Source organism: Cibotium barometz, chromosome 25, assembly GCF_041138505.1.
Source record: "Cibotium barometz isolate CiBa-2024 chromosome 25, ASM4113850v1, whole genome shotgun sequence".
Classification (NCBI taxonomy): Eukaryota; Viridiplantae; Streptophyta; class Polypodiopsida; order Cyatheales; family Cibotiaceae; genus Cibotium; species Cibotium barometz.
In genome coordinates, this window is record NC_141070.1 from 22,443,613 (window position 1) to 22,462,514 (window position 18,902).

The 18,902-nt window shown below is 47.1% G+C and overlaps 1 protein-coding gene across 2 annotated transcripts in view; it reads left to right on the forward strand.

The window, feature by feature from the left end:
• Nucleotides 1-18,902, forward strand: part of LOC147624348 (uncharacterized) — an 80,712-nt gene that overhangs the window by 4,083 nt on the left and 57,727 nt on the right. For both annotated transcript variants that reach the window (XM_086819330.1, XM_086819328.1), the window contains exons 2-3: nucleotides 14,253-14,408; nucleotides 14,514-14,669. In XM_086819330.1, the coding sequence (XP_086675456.1) occupies nucleotides 14,253-14,408; nucleotides 14,514-14,669 (312 nt within the window). The remainder of the gene's footprint in view (nucleotides 1-14,252; nucleotides 14,409-14,513; nucleotides 14,670-18,902) is intronic.

The window sequence follows — 18,902 nt, forward strand, 5'->3', positions numbered from 1 at the left end:
ACATGCACACACCATATGAAGACATGCATGTGTAGATCCTTCACATGCAATACGAGATCTCCTGTCCTGACTTGCATGCATGCATGCACAACACCCAAATTTGCATCGCTGCATTTTGACGCTAGCATTGATGTCATGTCAATGGTCATTGCCTTCCAACACGGAGGGCATATTAATAGCTATGCTTGCACCCCGGGAAGGCATGACATGTGGGTTTCCACAACCCTAGAGCCAAAGTTGGTAGTTTCCACAACCCTAGGCCCTAGTTGTCGTATTTGCTTTCATGTATTGCAAAGTTCATTTTCTGGAGTGTGCTCCACATGAAGGTGTCCATAGGGAGGACCGAGTCGTAAAGCCCAAGAGATGTCGGTCGTAGTGTACGAGGCCAAGATGGGCGCCCACAGTAGCTTCTTTCTCTCAGCGTGCACTTGAGGCCAAGAGAGGAAACAAATTAGCAGCTCCAACACATGACACTGCAGGCAGCCATCAGCACGTAACAGGGCACACACAGCGGCATAGGGCACAGGGTCTCCACAAACAAAAGGGGGCTGCAGGTTGCAGCCACAATACCCCTTGGAGAGCCGCACATGGTCGGATGGCGTTGAGCAGAGGAGCCCACACAGCAGGCAGCAGACAGGTTGCCAACGTGGAGGGTGAGCAGCCTTCTAGCAGAGCTGCCGCCTAGCAGCAAGTGATGCCGACGTCCAGACGCAGCAGCAGAGCGGACGGATGGCATCGCCCTCTCACTAGTGGCATAGCACGCCACGAGGGTCTGATCACTAGCCAAACACACGCGACGCGTTCGCCTATGCAAGCGCGTACCCACCAAGGAGCATGGGTCGAAGAGATAAGTGCCCTCACTTTATAGAGAAAGGATAATAGTTTTAGATAAGTAACTTCACTTTTAAATTGTTACCATTTATGTGGGGTAAAGTCTAGGGAAGTTTGTTTCCTTAAAACTTTTAAAAGTTTTCTACAAGGATTGTTTTCAGAGGGGGAAGGAAGCATAAAATTAAACCCCACATTTATCACACATATGATCCCACACATGCATGAGCCCTTTTGTGCACACACACCAATAAAGGGAAATTGTCTATTCTTCAAAAAAAGAAGAAGAAGAAAAGAAAGTTTAAGTGTGCATTTAACTTGTTTGAAAACGTGGGGGAGAGAGAGAGAGAGAGAGAGAGAGAGAGAAATGAAATGATATATTAACGTCTCATAGGCCATAATGGCCTATGAGACCAAAACTGAGAGTACATCTGAAGTTGGTGTCTCATCAAAGAGAACAACTAAATGAAACTAAAATGTACAATAAATTGATTGTCTTACAGTTATAAGAACTGGAAGCAAGACTCCTAGATGATATTGAGTAGAAAATATTGGAAAATGTATATCAAGTAGATCCATGTATGCTGATCAGTTGAAGTGCTGCCCTCTCCTCATATCAAATGTCTCCGCCATGGGGCTGTCTAGAATGGAGAGGTCGTAGAAGCGAGGTAGGCGCCTTCAATACCGAGCAATAATGGCTCTGATTTGGTGATGGTGAGGATGCTGTGGTCGAGATCCTGGTGGGCGTGGCCGACGCGCACGCCATAAGATGACTGCTCTATCAGTGGTGACTCCCACTCCCTGGGAGTGTGGCCGGTGCTGTGATGGCCCGATGGAGGAGGTATCAGGAGGTGTGTGGGCTGGGCTGCTGGTGCTGGTGTCGAAGAAATCTGTCAGGATCCTCTATCTAGGTACATCATAGCTCGGTCTCCTGTTTGCCAAGAGAGTCTCTCTGTGTCTCGTGAGCTCAAGTAGGAACAATCCCAGGCATCTCTGACCCTCAAATTCCATGACCCTGCGTAACGGCCCAAAACCCTCTCGGAAGAGGCAATGATATCTCCCTCGGATCTCATAATAGACTGTACATCGGCAAATGTAGTGCTCCTCTGTCTCTGCCTCCTGGTAGCATAGCTGACAAATGCGGTCATCCGAGATTTGATGCACATATCGCCCTGTCTCAATCCACAGCTGGTGTGATGAGGTTCGGATCTGTCCAATGGAACAACGTATCCCATGTGATAGGTGTACATCCATGTACGCCGGGTGGGTGATAAAATCATCTGGTGAGGTGTGTAGAAAATGGCTCTTGTAATGAGCCATTTTCGTGCCTAAGGGCTCAAGGGGACTAGTCCATTTCCTCTTTGTGTCCACTCTGATGATATCCATCTTGATCACGCGGTTCTGCTCTGAGCGGGTGAGATTCAAAAATGGACAATCCAGGTTGTACTGAAAGGGTGGTAGTGCCTCTATCCGCAAACCATGTAGGTCAAACCATGATCTCATCTAAGCATACCAGCAATGAGTATCTCCATCCTCTGCCAACTGTATGGATGAGGTCAATGCGAATCGGGAGTACCTTTGCTGAGGGAGCTCCCATATGTTAGAAGTCATCTCCTGTCTATTTGTATACACCAGGGCCTCTGTTGTGGGTGTGCCCGCCCGTATATCATTTTTCCACACTCCCCGTATTTTTTCCCTATTTTTTCCATTTTTTTCTAGTGGCTGGAGGGCTGCCAGTTGATGCCAGGAGCACTCTGAAGCTGGCCGACTGCATCTGTATCAGTCGTGGGCTGTAGGAGTGCTGGCCGACTTGTTCTGTCCAGGCGTGGGGCATCAGATGCTGGCCGACTGCTATATTCAGCAGTCGTGGGATTTTGTCCAGTCGTGGGCCTCTTCTAGAGCTGGCCGATTGCCCTCATGGGCTTGTATATATTGCCCCCCATCCTCCTCCACTTTCTCATTCAGTATCTTCGGGATCTTGTGTATAGAGAAGAGTTTACACACATCTCTCTGTGTTTCTTGTGCTGATTATTTTCTGCAGTCTACTTGCTCTTGTCTACCCAAGTTTGGATATCATTTCCGCTGCATATTCTGACATGGTATCAGAGCCCTAGGCTCTAGGAGATCTTGGGCGTTTTTCTGAGCAAGAGGGGGAGCAACAGGTTGCTGATCGGTGGACTGTTTCGGGCTGAACGGGAAGTGAAGGTGCAAGAGGAAGGCGGGCAGAGGGGCTGGACAGCCACTTGCATATATTCTGATTTTCAGATTTTTCCCACCCACCCACCCTTTCAGGTTACTCTTCGAGATGGCGGATTTACTCGAGATGGCAGAGAAGCACGTGAAGATTCCGACTCTTCCCACGTTCCCAGTGGATCGGCAGTTGGACGGGTCCAATTATGGCATTTGGAAGGTCATGATGGAGTCAGTTTTGGAGTCATATGATCTTGCTGATTTTATTATCAAAGGGGTGCCAAGGCCGGAAGCTGAGGAAGGGGAGTTATTATCGACGAGGAAGGACCGAGAGGCACAGGCACAAATGTGGGACCGTGTCAACGCCAGGGTCCGGTCGTTTATATTCCTCAATTGCACACCACAGGTGATCAACCATGTGAAGCACATGACGCTGGCGAGAGGCATATGGGAGCACTTGGCTTCTTTGTATAACAGGGTGTCACCCATGAAGCGGATATCCTTGGAAGTGCAGATGCGGGTTATGAACCCTGCAAAGTCTTCGACGATGCGGGAACACATTAACAAGCTGCAGGCCCTTCAGCAGGAAGTCCTTCAAGCTGGGAAAGAGATATCATCTGAAGATATGGCCATCACGTTACTTTCCCACTTGCCTGGTCAATATTCTGCTTTCTATTCCTCGTTGATCACTAGTGGCAGGCTCAGCACCATTACTTGGGAGGAGCTTGTGCCAATGGTCTTGGACCAGGAGGAACGTTTCATGAACCCTCCTCATGGTGGAGGTTCGGAGGCCTTAACTGGCCAACGGTCGAAAGGCCGTAATACCAACAAGGGCAAAGGGAAGGCTTCACCAGATAAGTCTTCCGAGAAGAAGCCTGATCCAGAACGAGAGAAGCTGAAGGCCGAAAGATCGTGTAATGATTGTGGCGAGAAAGGCCACTACTGGAGGAAGTGCCCTAAGCGGACAGGGAAGAGTGCTGAGTCCTCAGCCTCAGCTGCGAAGACTCCGGCATTTGTGCACTTGGAGATGGTGGACTCCGATGATTCATCGTCTTCGAGCGAGGAGGCAGTTGGCTTCACCGCAAAGGATACTCGGGAATGGATTCTCGACAGTGGTGCTTCCAGGCACATGACTCCATCCCGTGACTTCTTCCTGGATCTGAAACGGCAGTCAGGTCGTATCTTTATTGGCGATAACTCCACTATTCCGATTCATAGTGAGGGCCGGATGGAGATCATTCCCGACGGCAAGGGGGGCAAGCATGCTTCCCGTGTTCTTTATGTCCCTGCTCTGGGCTTTCATCTTTTGTCAGTGCATGAGGTATGCAAGACTGGCTTTCGGGTGGAATTTGAGGAGCATTCAGTTGCTCTAAGGGACCGTGAGACAGGCAAAGTTGTTTGGGAAGGCGGTGTGGAGAACGGCATCTACAAGCTCTCTGCACTCTCCTCACTGACAGGCTCTCCAGTCGGAGATTTGTGGCACTTTCGTTTTGGCCACTTAAATGTGGATGCTTTGCGGCGCGCCTTCCGGGACCAGATGGTGGTTGGCTTGCCAGATGTTGGTAGTAGGCAAGGACGCTGCAGTTCTTGCATACGTGGTAAGCAGCACAGGGAATCCTTTCCGAAGCAGGCTTCCAGGCGGGCTTCGAAACCTTTGGAGTTGATTCACACTGACTTGTGTGGACCACAGCAGATACCATCCTTGGGAGGATCTCTCTACTTCATGCTGCTTGTTGATGATTGTACCAGATTCACGTGGGTCTACTTTCTTTCACAGAAGGACCAGGCTTTTGCTCGGTTCAAGGATTGGCACGTGATGGTGGAGAAAGAGTCTGGATTTCAGGTCAAGACTCTCAGGGCTGACAAAGGAGGGGAATTCTCCTCGACTGTATTCTTTCGGTTTTGTGCAGATCATGGCATCAAGAGGGAATTGGCCAATACCGGATCGCCTTCGGAGAATGGAGTTGTTGAACGTAAGAACAGGACTGTGGTGGAGATGGCGAGGACTATGCTGGAGCATCGTGATCTTCCTCGTCCACTTTGGGGTGAGGTTGTGGCAACAGCTGTCCATACCATTAACCGCTCTCCGATGACTTCTGTATCCCATATGACTCCATTTGAGGCATATTTTGGCAGGAAACCCGATGTCTCGCACTTCCGTGTCTTTGGGAGTGACGCGTATGTACATATTCCGAAGAAGCAGAGGGGGAAGCTTGACTCCAAGTCCCACAAGCTGGTATTTGTGGGGTATAACTCTCTTTCCAAGGATACAGGTTGTATGATCCAGAGAGGAACGAGATTGTTGTCAGCCGGGATGTGGTCTTTGATGAGCATGTTCCAGCATCCACTGTCGAGGAGCCGCCACTTCTTGGAGATCCAGAGTCTGATGATGATTCCTAGTCTACCACTCCAGTTGATCCACCTCAGTCATCACAGGAGGTTGAGCCCGCAGCTGGAGTTGAGCCCCCGCGATCTCAGGAGGCTCCACGATCTGTTTGAGTACCTAGGTGGTTGATGGACACCCTTCGGGAGTCAGGTGTCATGGAGCTACCCTCCGAGTGGACCACAGAGGACGGCCCTCGAAGATCACATCGAGTTCGAGATAAAAGCAACACGGCGGAGCTTCTTCAGGTGAACTATGCTCTTATGTCTCGTATCATGCGGGATAAAGAGCCCACTTCCGTAAAGGAAGCCCTTTCACAGGATACTTGGAGGGAAGCCATGCAGGTGGAACTTGACGCCATCGAGAAGAACAACACTTGGGAGTTGGTACCGAGGCCGTCGAAGCGGTCAGTCATTGGTGTCAAATGGGTCTTTAAGACCAAGTACGCGGCTGATGGGTCGGTGGACAAACACAAAGCCAGGCTCGTGGCTAAGGGTTATGCTCAGCGGCCAGGCATCGACTACGAGGATACCTTTGCATCGACAGCGCGGATGACCACGATTCGGACCGTTCTTGCCCTTGCTTCTTCTCAGAGGTGGCCCGTGTACCAGATGGATGTAAAATCGGCGTTCCTTAATGGTGACCTGCAGGAGGAGGTGTACGTTGAGCAGCCTCCAGGCTTCATTGTTCCAGGATCGGAAGGGATGGTTTACAGGTTACGTAAGGCCTTGTATGGTCTTAAGCAGGCTCCGAGGGCTTGGAATCAGAAGATTGATTCCTTCTTTATTCGGACTGGATTCCAGAGATCGGTTGCAGATCCGAACCTGTATCTCTTTCGGGAACGCGGCATGGTCACACTCATCATCCTTTATGTGGATGATCTCATTCTCACCGGCGGTCATGTGGAGCACATTGGAGTGACGAAGGCTGCCTTGTCAAAGGAGTTTGAGATGACCGACTTAGGCTTACTCCACTTCTTCTTGGGATTGGAGATCTGGCAGACCCAGAGGGGGTTTTTCGTCTCTCAGCAGCGGTATGTTCATGAGTTGCTTGAGGCCTTTGGGATGGAGAACTGCAAGCCTATTACTTCGCCGATGGACCCGAACACAAAGTTAACCGTTACAGATCCTTGTGAGCCAGTTGATGCCTCGCAGTACCGGAAGTTGGTTGGTTCATTGATCTGGTTGTTGAACACCAGATTGGACTTGAGCTTCTCCGTGGGGCTGTTGAGCTCTTTTATGCAGACGCCATTGAAGACTCATTGGGACGCAGGATTGCGGATCTTGCGGTATCTGCAGAGTACGAAGGATCTGGGACTCTTTTACACAGGAGGGAATGGAGTCAAGCTCCAAGGTTGGAGTGACTCAGATTGGGGAGGAGATCCAGACACGAGGAGATCTACTTCAGGATACACTTTTACCCTCGGCTCAGGAGCGGTTTCTTGGAGCAGCAAGAAGCAGCCAACTATTGCCCTTTCTTCGACAGAGGCAGAGTATCGGGCTGCTTGTGGTGCTGCTTGTGAGGTTGTATGGCTGCGGAGGCTGCTAGGCGAGATGGGGTTTCCACAGAGGGAGCCCACAGTCATCCAGTGTGATAACCAGAGTTGTATAGCTATTGCTCGGAACCCGGTTTTCCATGCCCGGACCAAGCATATAGAGATACAGTATCACTTTGTTCGTGAGAAGATCTTGGCGGGTGACATCTTGCTACTTTATTGTTCGACGGAGGACAATGCGGCGGACCTCTTCACGAAGTCTCTACCTCAGGCTACGCTCAGGCGGCACTCCAGCTCCCTGGGGTTGGTTACACAGCCAGGAGCTGAGAGGGGGTGTTAGAAGTCATCTCCTGTCTATTTGTATACACCAGGGCCTCTGTTGTGGGTGTGCCCGCCCGTATATCATTTTTCCACACTCCCCGTATTTTTTCCCTATTTTTCCCATTTTTTTCTAGCGGCTGGAGGGCTGCCAGTTGATGCCAGGAGCACTCTGAAGCTGGTCGACTGCATCTGTATCAGTCGTGGGCTGTAGGAGTGCTGGCCGACTTGTTCTGTCCAGGCGTGGGGCATCAGATGCTGGCCGACTGCTATATTCAGCAGTCGTGGGATTTTGTCCAGTCGTGGGCCTCTTCTAGAGCTAGCCGACTGCCCTCATGGGCTTGTATATATTGCCCCCCATCCTCCTCCACTTTCTCATTCAGTATCTTCGGGATCTTGTGTATAGAGAAGAGTTTACACACATCTCTCTGTGTTTCTTGTGCTGATTATTTTCTGCAGTCTACTTGCTCTTGTCTACCCAAGTTTGGATATCATTTCCGCTGCATGTTCTGACACCATAGCCATTGTAAAAAGGCAACTCCGTGGAATAGGGCCTCGGCACCTAGCTCAGCCCGAACAATCTCATGTGGTACCGATGATTTGCTCCGAATCATGCGGGCAATCATCACAATCAGTGGTCTCTCCATTTGCCTCCATCCCTCAACCATCCCTCTCTGAGATCTGTGATGTATGCTGGTGTCAAAACCCCAAAGGATCTCCTTGTAGAACGCTCATGGTTCGAGACTCGAAACCTACAAACAAACAAAACAAACAAGAAGGGGGTGCAGGCTTGACTCACCTCCCAACCATGACAGCCGTGGGCAAGCCCACAGTATTGGCTGTCCCCACCGAGCCACGAGCTGAGCTAACTAGGTTGACGTACCGACCAATCTCTACCTCGCGATGTCCCATACCACCACGAAGCTACCCTTGCGGGCCTCGAGATTGCTACCGGCCTTGGCTGCGTAAAGCAGGTGCACATCTGCACTAGATCTAGGCTCCAGACCATAGAGAGCTCACAAATCTCACGAGACTTTATATGACTAATGACTAACCTTGGCCACCCTTTTATAGGCTCTTGGCCGGTCATCGAGCGTCCACACTTGGGCGCCCGCCCGTCCATACTTGGGTGCCCGCCCGTTAGTCTATCCATAACTCAGCTTGCCAATCAGCCTACCTAGCTCCAAGCTTCCCGAAACCTCGAAGCTAGTCTTGTGTGCGTATAGCACACGGTAGATACACATTGTGCACATGACAGCTGGGCCCCCAAATTGGAGCTCTGTACAGGAGGGTCGGTGTGGCAAGCGTATCAAATAGCCACAATTTGGTGCGCGGCTCCTGAAACTGTGTGTGTATACACTGCCTCTCAAGTGCCCCCGAGGCTGCATGCGCTCGAGCTAATCTAGCTGCTGCTGCCTCCTTCGGGGAGAAACGCTGTCTTGTGAAAGTAACTCCTAAGTAGACATATGACTAGACATACTCAACCGGCTCGCCTCGGAAAGTGAACTGAGGCTTTGATCTCGTCACCCATGCTTGTGTGGTTTTAAACACCATAACCTTGGTTTTCCCAAGCTTCACTGTCAGATCTCTATCTGCACAGAATGCCTGTAATGCATCGAGATGTCTCTGTAATCCCTCCGGAGACTCTGAGATTAGAACAATATCATTAGCATATAACACGATGGGTATCAACACCCCCTGCTAGGCATGCCCTTGGGCCTCTTAATCTGTCTACATAATCGGAGACCACATCAATGTATAGTCCAAAGAGGATGGGCGATAGTGGGCATCCCTGCTTCACCTCTATCGTGTTGGTCACCATATCGGAGAGTCCGGCTAGAGCTCGGACTCTGCCTGTCACAGACTCATACAAAGCATATATTCCCCGCTGCATATCCTTAGGCACCTCAATGTCATGCAATTTGTGCATAAGCCTGGCACGTGGTACGGTATCAAAGGCTTTGCGGAAGTCCACAAAGCAGCAGTATATCCTTCTCTGCTGTGCCCTGCCCTCTTCAATAAGTGCCCGAAGTGTCAGTATGTGATCCAAGGTAGTAAATCCTCTCGTGAAGCCTGCTTGTCCTCGTGCTCGATGACCATGGCCTCTCTGCCCAACGGCTCATCTCCGACTCCAATATAGAGCCATATAGTTTGGCCAAGTAATGACCAATCATGATCGTCCTGTAGTTGCTTGGTACCATGGGGTCCCCACTCTTAAAGAGTGGCACAATGATATGCTTTGTCGAGCTCGCTGGGAAACCCTCACAAATGGCATGATTAAACACATGTACGATGAGCGGAGCTAAAGTGTCGCGCGCATATGAGAAGTGCTCTCCAACTAGCCTGTCATGATCTTGTGCCTTTCCATTTTGTAACCTATCTTTCGCATCTAGCACCATCTGCATAGTAAAAAAGGTGTTGCTAGCCGGTCTAGCTCCCAGTGGAGGGGGGGTGGGGGACTGTCCTGGTGCATCATATAGCTCCCTAGCATAAGCATGCCATGCCTCAGGTGCAGTAATCGGAGTACCAGGCTCTCTCTTGAAACATCTTCCATGCCCTCTTGTGGCTCATTCGAACACCAAAATACACCCCACATGCACACACATTGGTGTATATGGCCAAGTTATGGTAGAGGGACCCCGTAAATGGGCACATATATACACACACGTACGTTTTTTTTTGTTGATGTGTAGTATTTTTTTTAAAAAAAAGGAAAAGAGCACGACTTGTAAATTAGGTAGAAAAGATTGATTGAAATGATGTGTACGTTTATACGCGCGCACACATACGTCAAAACACATAATACCCGCACATCCCAATAGTTTGGTGGATAAAGGTCATAGGGAGATTTCTATTTTAGCACCCATATTTCTTATTTGAATAGGAAAAGAAAGTGTTCAGTCGAACTTTCCATTTATTGGAAATAAGTAAAGGCTCTTAGAATGTGTTTATACGCACACAAAGGGCACAAAAGGAGCATGTGTACACGTGGAAAAACACATATGCTGCATATAGCACTCTGTTTGGAAGCATATGTGCAAATACAACATGGTAAAATCCCACAATACCTTCATGAATATATATGAGGAATGGGATTGGTACACATTAGTAGACCAAGGTCGAAAGATTTTGACACTATGTTTTTGTAAAAAGTGAGGGTGTGAGGCAAGTTACCTCTACCACACTTAAGGACAAGCATTTAGTTGCTAATGAATGCACAACAGGCAAGAGTGTGTATTAATTATTTGGACTAGAGCAAGCAAGGAGACAAAGTATATAAACTGTCCCTTTTGGTTAAATGACAGTGCTACAGAGGAACACCCATTGAGACATTAAAAAATGGTTATGGTAACAACTCTAAGGTAGATTGTGCATGGCTACCTAATAGTATAGAAAGATTTCGGTCAAAGGTGGATTGTGCATGGCCACTTAGTACCTAGTCCCTTTTTTGACTCACATGCCGGAGGCAACTTTGTATGTCACCTATTTGGAGTTAGTCCCTTATTCAATTTTTAAAACTTGGAAGACAGAGGCATCTTACGTTGTCACCCATGGAGGAGTCAGTCCCTTGAAATTGAATTGACCGAAATAAAGTTACACAAATCTTGTTACCAATTCTTATTTTGAAAAATGATTCAGATACTAGTCTCAGTGTATAAAGAAAGTCCTATGAGCAAGTAGCTCAACTAGTATAGTAGTACCAAAAATGGTGGTACTTAAGGTTCCCTCAGTCGATGATGAATGGGAAAAAGTTACCCAAAACCCGTTTCAACAAACCCACGTGTTTGAAAAACTTGGGTGCAATTCTCAAGGGCGAGGTACCACCCAAAATTTCACAATACTCAAGGACCAGTTTGTCAAGAGAGAGATTGGGGAGGGTGGGGGGGGTGGGGGGGGGATATTTGTGGTCATAGCCGGCAAGAGGATTTTGATGCTATGGTAAATGAGCAATTCCATTGATGCAAGGGCAATATAAGGTCCTAGTTGGCACAAGACACTAATTAAGAAATGGTTAATAAACCATTAGTAGTGCGTAGTAGTGCTTGCCTAGTTCGGCACGAGCTTTGTACGTCAGTAAGTCTTTCTTTTTCTCGACTATTCCTCAAAAAGTAATCATCGAGAATAATGATCTAAGTTGAGGGGATGAGAATGTGAGATGCTAGGTAAAATAGGGTGTATTTACTTATTGACAAGTAGTCAACAGGGGGAAAATGTAAGGTCTGAGGGGAAAATTATACCCAGATTGGGCTAGGATCCAGCCAATAGGTGACAAGCCAACACGTCCACGGCTGACTAGGCGTGTGCGTGTGGCATGCAAAGGTGAGGGGCTTAGGGTGGACACGTGAACATGACAAATGTCGAGAGTCGAGGGCTTGGGCACAGGGGAGATAAGTGGCTTTCGGGAGATCACACAAATAAAAGGGGGCTCAGCGCTTAGCGGGCACCCTCGTGTGTGTGAGCCCATTTTAGGGGAGCCTTAGGAATATATTGGCAGGGTGGATTATTTTTTGGCTATGCAACCTTTTTCCTTCAAGAGCTCGCTTTCTCTCTATCTCTCGTCTTCACAGACAGCGACTGCCACAAATCAATGTGTGATCTGATGCTATGGGCTGCTTCTCTAGCTAGACAACAAAGACACAGATGGAATGGTTAGATAGAAAAAATGTCGCTAGTCCTAAGATTTAAGCGCTTAGCGGGCACCCTCGTGTGTGAAAGCCCATTTTAGGGGAGCCTTAGGAATATATTGGCAGGGTGGATTATTTTTTGGCTATGGAACCTTTTTCCTTCAAGAGCTCGCTTTCTCTCTATCTCTCGTCTTCACAGACAGCGACTGCCACAAATCAATGTGTGCTCTGATGCTATGGGCTGCTTCTCTAGCTAGACAACAAAGACATAGATGGAATGGTTAGATAGAAAAAATGTCGCTAGTCCTAAGATTTAACCCCAAATGTAAGCGTAATAGTTAGGTGCAAGTGTTAACAGAGATGATTAATGCAACCTAAGACTTAACACAACACAAGCACACACTAATGACCTACAACTGATCTCCAATGAATAAAATTACATGAGAAACGTCTGTATATCTGAAGCAAAGTTATCCCCAAAATGTGACCAATCTGTGAGTAATGCAAGTTTGCAGAAAGCCCAACTTTTCCTCAGACGCTGGTTGCTCAGGGCTGTTTTCTACTTCCAATACTGCACTGCCTGGCTGGTTAATCGCTGAAGTCAAATCCCAACTGATTGATTGATGACTGAATTGGAGGCTGAAGGCACTATATAAAGGCAAATGACGTTGATGGGCTGGTGTGCAAATTGCGGGATGGTAGACAAGCAAATAAAACTCTTATATTAATGTTACCCTTTCATACATGTGCTTGCAATTGTTTGCCAGATCTGCTGTTGGCTGTTCAGAATTGTCCACCCAAGTGCTTGCTCAAGTGATCCTATGAGCTGTGTGCATTGCTACATGTAGTGCTGCATGTGCTGCTGTCCAGTGTGCTACATACTGAGTCTGCCCTGCATCTCCGGAGGTTTGACAGAAACGGAGTATGAAGGGCTTTGTGTGAATATATGCTCTTATGTGTGTGTGTGTGTGTGTGTGTGTGTGTGGAGTGCATGTGTGTGAGCATATCTTGATACAGAGTTCTACACCCACTATTGGGCACTCTTGACATTAGTGGGGATTTCGTAGTATCTAGTCCATACTATGCATAATGGAGTTGATAGTTATATAGTCTTGTGGGTTGAATACCATGAGTATATAACATGCACGTTCCTAAAAGGTGAATTTGGGCATGTTCCTGGATTCATCTAGGTATATACATACTGTAGGTATGCCACACGCAAGGAATCTCTCTGCTTTCTCAGCCACTGCCATCCCTGATTCCGCCATTGTTTAAGAGGACTCGTGGCTTAAACCTTGGTCTGTGTAGCTAGCCATGCCCGACCATGGTAGGAGCCTGCCACAACCTGCTTGATGATTTGGCATTGGGAGGCAGGCGTGCTTCTAGCATGTAAACACCCTCAGTTCACAATTTTGGTGGGCATGTTTACAGGTCAGATGGCCCTTCGACGTGTGACATTGCCCAGACCATTGTTTATGTGATGTGGCAATAATGGAAGATGTGGTTAAGTTTCTCATTTGCTAGCAAAGAAGTGGGTAGTTGCTCAATGTGTGTAATGCAGGTGCACAAGCTGTAGCATCACCTTTTGAACCATGCCAGTTCTCCACCACAAGCTATGAAAAAAAGTGTGATTTGGCACACAGACGTTTTTCTCATAATTTTATTCACTGGTAATACATAATAGTTGTAGGCTATTAGTGCATGCATGTGTTGTGTTAAGTCTTTTGTTGCATTAATCATCTTTGTTAACACTGGCACCTTACTGTTACCCTTACATTGCATGGTTGGAGGGGATTTGGCTGCCAAACTCAGGTGGGCAAGCTTGCCTGTTGTGTAGAGAGCATAGAAGTCGGTGACTGGGCCTTCACATAGGGAGCACCGCGGTTGCACTTCTATGGAAGTCTGTAAAGGGCTTGTGGACGACACTAAAATCTGATGGCCTAGCATGAATTTAGACTGGGCTTCCTCATCCATCTGCCCTGGTGGTTCTGCAATAGCTTGGCTTGCTTTTGTATGTTTGTTATCAGCATCTCACCCTCATTGATGAATATCCTTCTGGAGTAGTTTCTTAATGAGATTCATGAGCTAACCAAGGCACTTCTTTGGGCTCTCGCAAAAGTGTCCCACAACAGCGCCCCTTCCCCCCCCCCCCCCCCCCCCCCCCCCCAAAAAAAAAAAAAAAAAACACTTGCGCACCTCTTCTTTTGGAACCCTTCCCCTCTGTTTCCTTTTTTTGCTAAGTTGTACTTCAGTACAGATAGTTATGATCTGAAACATGGTGAGTTGAGATGCACAATGGAACTCTGGTGCAAAGTCTAGCTCTCTGTGTAAATCTAAAAGTTTTTGAACTGGTTTTGTGGAAGAGAGCCATTCATGTGAAAGTTTTCTGCTGAATGATGCTGATGTTGGGCAGGCTTTTCCTTCAAGGGAAGTTTGATGAAGCGGAAGGTTTTATTGAAGAAAGGTCCCGAATAAGGGATTCGATTCCTGGTGCTGTGCCCATTTTCACTCATTGCCATGCGGTCATCCTTTTTGCAAGAGCAGGGATTTCTGGCACGGAGGAAGACAGGTGGGCATTTTTCCCACATTCACACAATATTGTTGTAAAAAAGTGCTTAATGACTTGTATCAGAGCTAAAATGAGTGGCCTTGTTTAAGCCCACTTATGATGCAGAAAACAAGCAATGGAAAGGCTACAACATGCAGCAACCTTAGCTGGAGAGCACATACCTAAGCAAGGATGGGCTCAGAGTATCGCATCTTGGGGAATGGGTTACTTCGTAACGCAATCTCTTAAAACATCAAGCATCTCTGAAAAGGAGCTTACCTGGTAAGGAAACAAAACTTTTGCATTGTGGTGTTATCATTCTAAGATTTCTTTTTAGATTCATATTTCTTGTGTGCATGTGCACATTTTTTTGCATTGTTATTGAAAGGCGTATTTTTTTCTTCTTTGTTCTTTTTCTGATTCTTGCCATCTTTTTCAAAAAGGCACATGGACGTGACTGCTTTTTTTTTTTTTCTCCGGAAAGGAGACTTCTATTAAGTATGAACCAAACAATAGCACCAAAACAAATGTAGGCATCTCTCCTCATCCATCCAAAAAGGTGTGCTATTGCAGTGCAGATCCTTTGTGCCTCCGTGCACTCCCATAAGCAATGGTAAACTGTCTCTGAAGCTCCTGCACATCTCGGACAAGCTGACAAATCTCCACTGGTTGGTGGCAAGTCCACCATGTAGAGAAAACAAATAAAAGAGGAAATCTTTGTTTTCCTATACAAGTGCCACAACCTCCGCCAAAAAGCTCCTTGAATGTCAAGGGTGATCCCATAAGCCTCCCAATGTGGTCTAGAAGTAGGGAATCTCTGGATTTGTTCTAGAACCAAGTGTTTGGCACAATGTAACTAAAGAAGGGCATGCTTTTCATGGGGTTAAAAGCATCCCTCCACTCCCACTTACTGGGGTCCTAGTGCAAGTATCTGATAGGACACTCCTCATTTAACTAGAGGCTCCATGAGTCTTTAATCATCCCTTGAGTTGGATCAATGTAGATGTGCTTTCTTGCCTTGCCCACCACTCTAACCGGCCGGACTGCCAGACCGTGCTCAAAACTTCTCCCCTAGAGCCATCTATCGTGAATGGAGTAGAAGACCAGTACATCATCCTCACCCAAAGTGGGAAGGCACATGACTTGAATAGGTACCCCTGTCCCTAAGAATACCCCAAACCATAAGTTATGAGGCCCTTGGACAAAGTTCCCTATGATACAGTGGTTAGGTATGGCTGCATTCATTTGTGTAATCCTCTGACTAGTGCCTCTCAAGTACTTGGTGGGAATCATTTTCTCATCCTACATGAGACTCATGAGCCTCTTCCGATCCAACACTGATGGGAGAAGAGTTGCCCAGTCAGCCCACTAGATATGCGTGGCTGCTCCAAGAGGTCTACCAAATTCATCCAAGATCAAGTCATTCCACACAATGGGTTGCTTGTATGCCCCCTCAATTGAACACGGAGGAATATGAACCAAGAAGCTCCTCATGCAATCTGAGGCTCGTAGAAGAGATCTCACCAAGGGCGAAGGAGGTGGTTGGTGCTCTGCATCTGAGAAGATAAAATGTTGTGAGGTTGAGCAACGAAAAACAAAGAGCCTCTATAGCAACCCAACCACGCACTTTGAATCACATCCACAACCAACAACCAGCACCCAGTGAAAAAAGATCAGTAGCTTGAATCTACAACGCTTGAGCAAACACAACTTTCATCGTATGAAAGGAGCATGAGCGGTACAATGCAAGGCACAAAGTGGATACAAGCTTCTTTGGTCTTCTTATTAGATCATACAATTGAAACAAAACTAACAGTATTTCAAAGGCTTGGATTATGTTTAACAAACACCACTCAAGGAAAATTTTCGTGACAACACAACACCAACAAAAGCAATAGCACGAGGTATCAAGGCTCAAGATCAGCACACATGATTGCTATCAACACGGATTCTTCAATGGCTATGGGAGATGGCCACAAGCGTGCGTCAAAGCTCTCCTCTATGACAATGCACTCCCGAAACTCAAGATGGAAGGCTTCAAATGAGTCTCATTCACAGCAACATCATGGTCACTTGACAAGTTGTGGGCTTTAGCCTTCAATAGGCTTTGTGGTCTTGTTGCATGCGCAGAAGCCTTATTGTATTGATCCACAACCTTAAGCATGATTAAGAACATGGATGCTAATTAACACAAGATTAAGATAGAGGAGAGAGGGGAGAGAGATTAGGTGTTAGGGTTTCTTGTATTACTATGGTACGAAAAGGTAACTTGATGCTTGTACATGATGTAGGGCTATGGTCAACCCCATAGGGGTGACCTAGGCCCCTTCTACATGATGCTTACTTGAACTACATGAAAGATAGATGAACTATTGAATGCCTGAACTGATTTATGCCTTTATGCTTATATATGTGTGAAGGTTGCTGGTCAGCTAGCTATAGATGCTGTCGGTCAGCCCTTTTTTTTTTTTTCCCAGGAAGAAGATCCTTCTATTAGTTAATGAAAAAACAGCCACGAAGGGCTAAAAACGAACTCGCCTCTTGTAAGGGCGAAAAGCAAATGATCAAAAGGGGAAGAGACACTTCTCCTCTGGCTGGCCGCTCTATGAGGAGAAGGCTATCTCATATAGGGGGAAGGGGGGGAACAAACCACACAGGTGGTCTGTAATGTATAATGGGGTCACTGCCTCTATCTGTGAGGAAAGGGCCAGGCCTCCAAAGCCTCAAGAAAGCTTCCCGCCGCTTCCGCATGCGTTCAGAACCTCCTTGTTACTTCCCCCACTAGCCGCGGAGGGTGTGAATGATATCGAGCCATATGCTCCTGATGGTCTCAACTAGCGCAGTGTGGGTATCCTTGATGGCCTCGTTGCATCTAGCATGCCAAATGTCCCAGGCTGCTATGCTACTGCAAATCTCCCATCTCTTGCATGAGCCTGGTCGCCAGTCACCTGTAGGTGGGGCTGTGACTGGTACTACTGCAATACAATAGTGAGTGACCTGAATGGCTAGCCCTCCCCCATCATCCTCATAAGCCCTGACCACTACAACCTTTGTGGCCCAAGCGATAGTGTCACATGTAATGATCTGGCTCGATGCCTTGTCCATAGAGTTGTCCATAGAGAAGATGCGGAGAATTTGGTGCCAAAATTTGCTGAGCCTTCAGGCAATGTCTTTGAGACTCCCAAGGGTGGCCGCACCTCGGGCAATCTGTTGGCCGACCTCCAACTGCCAGCCAAGTACCAAGCGCCAAACTCCTGTGTGCCATCAACCAAAGAAAGAGGGTGATCTTTCTGGGCTGAAAGCTGCCCCAAAGCCTCTTCGAGAAATCTGAAAGGAAGTGTTGTGATAGGCCCTGAGACTGCCAATGTGCTGTTGCTGCCGGTGTGCCACCTATCCCAAAATCCCTTAATTTCTGAGCACCAATGGACTAATTTATGTGTCAATTGCACATAATTGACAAAAGCCCCAAAAATCTGTGTACCAATGAGCTTCAATTTTGCGATTAAGCAATGATTTCATGAAAGCCCCAATTTTCTCTGTCGTGTAAATGCATCCCCAAATTTTTCCTGAATCTTGCACCCTAATGCTGCCTTGCAGTGCTGTCTGCACTTGAATGTTGCAATGAAGCAATGAAATCACAAAAGTCCTTTGATTTGAATCAAAGAATAGTTACTTGATTTTGAGAGGTTGCTGCAGTGAGGTGGCAAGGTGGAAAGCCCCCATTTGCCCAAACGGCCATAAAAAAGAATAAAACAAAATAGGAAGAAAAAAAACGGGCATAAAAAAAGTCACAAAAAAAACGGCCATTAAAATAAAAATAGTTTCGCATTAGTTTCGTTGGCATAGTTTCGTACCGTACCGTTTTTAACGTACCTCATGAGCAGGACTAGTTTCGCAGACAACTATGGATGTTGCTTTTGGAGGTGATAACTACTCCGAAAAGTTAAAGCTTCGCATGGTTCGTATGCATTTGAAGGATGCCGCCTTGAATTGGTGGCTAAAAAGTAATACAAGGAGGGACCGAGCCGAGGACATGGAGCGACTTCAAGACTTTGTTCAACAAGAAGTTTTTACCTGCTAACTATGAAGCTAATGTGCAAAAGGAATGGAATGAGGTAAAGCAGAAAATTGGTGAGAATGTGGCATCATACCTTAACAACTTTTCAGCAGTCTTTTTTGAAGTTTACTTCTTATACCCCCATTCTCCATCGTTAATGGAAATGCGTAAGTCTGTCAATGGATTGCAACCTAAGCTTATGCAAGCAATTTACATGGCGGGACCAAAGACATTGGAAGCCTTGGATGGACGGCAAGACGAAGAACGACAATCGGAATCCATCTCAAAAGAAAAAGTTTAAAGACGGATTCCCATCAAGAAACCAATTCTCACGAGAAGGAGGATGGGAGTGGAGACAAACTCCCACTCTTTTGAAGAAGATTGTCCCTCGAGCAACATGAAGAATACGCCAAAGAAGGAAAGTGTTTTCAATGTGGAAACAAGGGACATATGGTTAC